This window comes from Miscanthus floridulus, chromosome 16 (assembly GCF_019320115.1).
Source record: "Miscanthus floridulus cultivar M001 chromosome 16, ASM1932011v1, whole genome shotgun sequence".
Lineage (NCBI taxonomy): Eukaryota > Viridiplantae > Streptophyta > Magnoliopsida > Poales > Poaceae > Miscanthus > Miscanthus floridulus.
In genome coordinates this window covers 109,284,083-109,290,474 of record NC_089595.1, presented here as the reverse complement: position 1 = coordinate 109,290,474, position 6,392 = coordinate 109,284,083, and the positions used below count along the sequence as shown (strand labels likewise).

General features: G+C 41.6%; 1 protein-coding gene across 1 annotated transcript; it reads right to left on the bottom strand.

Annotated features, from left to right (window-relative positions):
• Positions 1 to 2,155: 2,155 nt before the first annotated feature.
• LOC136509893 (probable ubiquitin-conjugating enzyme E2 24) lies at positions 2,156 to 5,068 on the bottom strand. Its single transcript, XM_066504482.1, has 7 exons — positions 5,024 to 5,068; positions 4,745 to 4,951; positions 4,581 to 4,644; positions 3,479 to 3,618; positions 3,290 to 3,386; positions 3,076 to 3,191; positions 2,156 to 2,739 (listed from the first exon to the last, which is right to left on the bottom strand). The coding sequence occupies exons 2-7, from the start codon at positions 4,916 to 4,918 to the stop codon at positions 2,347 to 2,349; spliced, it is 984 nt and encodes a 327-aa protein (XP_066360579.1). The 5' UTR covers positions 4,919 to 4,951; positions 5,024 to 5,068; the 3' UTR covers positions 2,156 to 2,346.
• Between the last annotated feature and the right edge of the window lie 1,324 nt (positions 5,069 to 6,392).

Here is a 6,392-nt window from a genome sequence, read left to right as displayed (position 1 = left end):
CTGCATTCCAGTTCAGGCAATCAGCCGCTGCTTCAGTATCTGGACACAGGACACCTGGACCTTGGGAGGCTGGATCGTGGGCACTGGGCTATTCACGTGTGGTGTGGTGTGGTGGGTCAATAATTAAGCATAACCACGTGTTCTCTAATATTTTAAGGCTAATCGTGTGAGAATTAGAAGACGATTATCGATGCATCTATCCGCAGTAGTACAACTGCCGTAGAATTTTATTTTATTTTATTTTATAGATGCATCGATGAAAGTAAATAATACTGTAAATGATTTGTAAATAATGTGGGGGGATTATTCAGAAGAGCAGAAACATATGCATACGGCTACAATCCAATAACAAATTCTTTATCACACATTTTTTTACAAAATTTACAATGAGCATAGTATAAACACAGAGTTTTGTTGCTAGTCTCGATCTGTCAACAGGTAAACACAGAAAGATATAAGAATAGCAGATTAGCAGTAGAAGACGACGTTCAATAAAAAGCACTTTGCTCACACAGCTAACATGCACCAATGCCCACATTAGAATCCATGTCCTCCCCCGTCATTATCCTTGCGGTTACTATTATTAATCAGAAAGGAGATGGCGACTTCTTTCTTTATGAACCTGTACACAGATGGTCCGGGTGTGATGCCAGCCGATCTGCCACAACTGGTGGATGCAAAATTACAGAGGAAATGAATGAATATCTATGTGATAATGAGGAGTTATCTCCTCAGAAAATCTTGGACGCCTTGTTTCAGATGGGGACGCGTCGTCGAGAGTTATCTCCTCAGAATATCAATAGAAGCACACACGTCGAGAGTTCTTCGTTCAAAAAAATATCGTTAACCGAAGGTAATACATATGTAAAGGAAAACTCAAATGCTACGTCCAGGGCAGGATTTAGGCATGGGGGCCATTCCGACAATGAAATACACAGGCATACTTAAATTGCCGTTGCAAGATCATAACAATCAAATCAACGCTTGATTTGTGATACAAAGAAAGCTAAAAAAGCTTGAGATTTTTTTTTTTAGATTTTTAAGGCATGGCTCAAGTCAACATTACAAAAGACCATAAGCATTACAACATGTGGATGGATGCATCTGTAATTAAAGAAACACCTCGGGACGAACACTAACCCCTTATCTTACCAAATTATATATCATATATGATGTATCATTCTAATTCGGACCTGTTTGGATATGCTTCTCGCCACCACGTGATGCGGTAGGAGAACCACGGCCGAGGAGCCGTGATATGTAAAATCAGAGACTCAGTCCAATCTTGCGGGAGATAAGTCACAAGCGGTTGGGGGAAAGGCCGAGGGCATACCTGTTAAAGCCATCCATTTGTTGGCAATCTTGGTGGCTTGGGAGCTCTGGAAGGAACACAATATGCTATAATCTTTCAACGACACTACTCCCCACTATAGAAAGCCTAATTGCGAAAAAGCAAAGAGGAAGCGAGTACCTTCAAGAGGTAGTCCTCTAGTTGATCTCTCTGACTTCGTGCCTTTTCCCCCTTCTTTTCAAACTTCTATTTCACTTTTAAATGTACTATTATTCTCTATTAGTATATGTTGTTTACATTTTCTTTTTGTCGAACTAAACAAAGAAACTAGGGCCTCCAAAAATACTATAATTTTTTAAATAGATGATAAAAAATAAACATGGCCCCATTTTTCTTGTATATGTTATCATAACTTTTATAGTTTTAAAATTAAAATTCCAAAATGTTATATTTGAGTTTTATATCACAAAATTACAAGGTTTTTTAGGCTTCTAGATTCTTCTTTTCGGATAAAAAAAGACTAAACAGCATGTCTAATAGAAATGGTTCCACGTGTGTACCATGGGAAAACGATTATTCTCATGGAAAATTGATTACTCTCATGAAATAGATATTGTTCTACCGAGGAACAACTTTCAAAGGAAGAATGGAATATAGGTACATTTCATTTTATGGGAGAACAAAATTATAGAATGACAACCTATGATTTTTTGTATTCCGTGTATTTTCAAGATATTTCTGTAATTTGCGCAACAAATTGTATTAAAAATAAAAAAATTCAATTCAGCACATCCATAACCAATTAGCATGGCGACAATGGATCGCCTTGCCTTCGTATTTCACATTGCAGTATGAGCAAACATATACATACAACTGCTATGTCAATATTCCAAAAACTATTGAAGAACACACATTTACATTTTATTTCACACTGACTGCAGAAAACAGCCCAAACCCAGACACTTCAGTGTCTAGCTGCATTTAGCTTAGCAACATATACAAATGAGTTCAGCAATCATGCGTATATACTGTTCCGCATTTACAAGACAAGCATATCAGTTCAGCAATCTGAATATACTGTTCCCATTTACAAGACAGGCATAAGTAACACAAACCAGGCAGCATTTTATTTTGGAATACACAAGCATCGACATACACGCACAATATAAAAGGGTCCCAATTTCATTATTGATGTAGAGAGCAGGCGGCTTGCTCTGGTTTACAGGTCCACTGGTGATACCAGCCTCACAGAAGGCAGTAACAAGCTTCGGCAGAAGCTTACCAAGCATTATCTTGAAACCGGTTGAACAGTTCTTGCTGCCGTCCTCTGATATGTATGCTTTGTCGTGCGCATGTCCAACGAGATCACCCCCAAGATAAGCCTCACAAGCATCCAGAATGTGTGGGGCACGACAAGTGAAATGCTCCTTGACCAACTTCTCAAAATGCTGAATTCAGACAAGGGGACATTCTCCATCAATACATATGTTAACAATTAAGTGATTAACAGTGAGTGATGCAGCAGAACTTAGCTAAATCAATACAGATTCCCACGGTACATACTATACTCAACTCATAGCATTATAAATTCAGAAGCATTCTTTAATTCAGAGCTGTTTGATTGAAGTTTAGTTGAACTCATAGCATTATGATTTATGAATTCAGAAGCATTCTTTACTTCTGAAGTTTGATTGAAACATACTAATTGTTTGAAGGTAGATGCATAAGAACTAACATGTTTTCAGAGACTAGTCAGTATGACAACTTCAGAGCTGACAACATACCTTTGGTGGCTTGTGTAAAACATACATCATGGATTTGCATGACAGCAGGAAAGCATTCTCATTGTACGTGATGGAGTTCTTCTCTCCATCAGCCTTACCCACAAATTTGTCATATCCTGCCTCATTGAAATAGGTTTTTCATTGAGAACAAGGGCCTGAAGCGATAACAACAGCTGAAGAACAGTTGAGTTCTCAGCATTCCACACTTCATTACCAGTTCCTGTCCATGTCTTCAGGAGGCTGAGACATACTTTTCCCGATTCATACAAATTTGGATTCAAACGGAGACCACCAGAGTGATAGTGAACAGACTGGAAAGAAAATTTTACACTATTTGATATTTGAAAAAAAAGAACTATAAGATTTATACAAGAACAATAGAGACTGGAATGGAAGAGCTTACAGGTGGTTCATGGGGATAGTCAGGAGGAAAGAAAATATCAAAGAAAAAAAGATTGTCATGATAAGGTGTTCCAGCTGACCCAACAATGCAAGCCCTCAGAAGATCCATCCTTTCCTCATAAACTCTCACATGAATACCATCTGCATAATTAAACAAAGCATACATATAAACATCATACTAGAAATATAACCCATCAGTTTTTAAGAAACATGCACTTGGTACAACATCTAATAGTCAGTATAACTAATTGTTTACCTACATCTAATGATCAGATTCCATGATGCCTTAGTACTTGACTATTAGGTGATACTTTTTCAGCCACCAAGGACAAGAAACCCTACAAAGAATGCCCCATCGTTATGCTTTCAATTGTTCATTCATGTAGCACTTCGATAGCTTGTTTTACACTGAATATGCAAAGGTATCGAGTTGCATGCATCGACCAGTTCAACTCAAAATCTTAAGCTTACGGTGAAGGGTGGGCAATTCACTTTATATTTCAACAAAAGGTTCACATAATAAGCTACACCTAGTTGATTTCTGTACTCTGTAATGCCTATGAACAAGTGTAACTGCTTGAGATGGAATATCGTGGACCCAGAACATGAGATAATGGCGAGAATGCTCTCATCAACTCCGGGGTTTTCCCAAACACCATGAAACTCTGATCAGTCGACTTGGGTGTGCAAAGCTCTTTACTAGATTGATTCTAAACATGACCTACCTTTATAGACTAGGAGCCATCTAAGTAATGTAGGAAACAGGAAGTAAACTAAGAAATGGACTAGGACTCAAGACAATCAATCCAACGAACCTAGGAATGTACTAGTATTTTTTTGAAACAGTAATATGGTTTCCATGACATGGAATATTGCCAGTGGAGTGTTATGACTTACAACTGGCCTTAAACACCAGTGCAAGTATGCCAGCACTCAATGTTATGGTACATATTGCTACGATAGTATTGACTATCTCTAAGAAATAATGAGTGAATTAAACAGCTACTGAAGTTTCAGATTTACTAACAGGTACCGGTTACAGAAGAACAGCTAATGAAGTTTCAGATTTATGAATTAAACGGTAGAAAAGCTCAAAAGCACACCTGGTAGATCCTTTTGCAGGATGTTCCATTCCTGTTGCACCTTCTTCAGCCAACCTCTTGTAACCTAAATAGAAAATAACCATCATTACACATAATTCTCCATTCGCACCAATGACTATTGTTCGGAAAAAAAAAGTCAGGAAAGCTTCAGACGCTTGCATTACACTTTCATGGCCATTTTCCTTCACAAAATGATGATCCAAACAGTCAGTGACCACATCAAATCTTTTTGAGATGGCATCTCCTGAAGAGAGAATTGGCTTCTCAATCTGCGCCACAAACTTCACTATCTGTTTTTCTTTTGGCAATTCTTCTGCACATGGCTGCATTTCTGCCATCTTCACAATTTCATATCGAGGATCTACCAAAACCTGGAAGAACAAATTCACTTTAGAACTCTGAAAAAAATGAATTTGGCTGAATTTGCTTGACAAATAACTTACTGAGCTTGGAGATGAAGAACCATGAGTACCAAACAAACTAGCAGCCACATGGTTTCTATTGTGGGCGCATCCTTCTTCTTCAACAGACGCAGCGGCAGGGGATCGGGCTCGGCTTGCCAAATCCCGGCCGATGGCGGGCAGCGGTGGCGGGGGCGAGGCCACTGCGGCGGCACGACAATAGGCCATTGTGGCGGCGCGGCAGTAGGCCGCACCCGCGAGGGGCCTCAGCTCGCGCTGCGACGGCCGTGGCCTCCTGGCCACGTGAGCCTGTGGCATGGCGAAGAGCAGACCCGTGGTGACCCAGGGTGTTCCGGCGTTGGTGGCGAACAAGAACGGAGAGCAGCGCACGCGTGGGGAGATGGGGAAGGCAAGGGAGCAGGCAGTTAGGGTGGAGGAGGCATGGAGGAGCGAGCTCTCGGTGGTGCACTGGCTGCGGGCGGTAGCGGCGTTAGTTGGCCCCTGATACCACCTAGCTCGGCAAGCTTGCGCCGTGCGTGGAGGATGACGCGGCGGACGCGACATCGGTTCTGGTTTGGCGCTGCGGCTGAGAAGATACTCCAGATCAAGAAAGCCGAAGGAAAGGCGGAATCCAAGTGCCTGCCTGGCTGGTGTGGGTATTGCATGGCTGCGCTAGACCATTGTGGACGGGCTGAGGGACAGTGTGCTCGCCTTCTCAAAGAAGGTTCCAGGCACCACAACCAAGGACATCATGGACATGGTCCTGGTCACCCGGTAGTCCAGTACTTCGACACCATGAAGGAGATTGGGCCCTCCTCCAAGTCCTCTTCAGTGTTCATCCCCCATGGTCCTGGAGCTGTCAAGGATATAGCAGGATAGATAAGAGATGGCCTCCTGCAGGCTAATCTACAGTGAGAGGATCCTTAGAAAAAAGGATTGATTTTGATTCGTAAAGCAGTACCGAGGGCATCGGTCCTATGGTGCTATAAAATTGCTAATATAAAGCAAAACTTGCTTGGTTTGTAAAAGCATAGTAGGTTTTACTGTACTTGCGAGTGAGCCTGGGGTATCAAATCCGTCTGCTATTTGGTGATCTTCTATACTGTATGTGGATAATCCTTTGGGTCAGACGCCCGAGTAGGCATCTTGGAATCTCATTTGCGACATATTTTACTTTGATTCGGTCTAGGCCGCTGCAACAAAGTTGCCATTCCCCCTAAGCTCTACGACTTTTATTAAGGGGTCAGGGGTCATTTGCGCTTCAGATTAGCCCCAAGTTCACACTGTCGGACGAATGACAGAGCCACATGACTAGGGAGTGGCACGGGAGAAAAGCGCAACTTTCAGCAAGGTACTCTAGCCAGAGGACAGTTTTGACTTTTCACAGCTCCATTTGACACCGTTAGTAGCA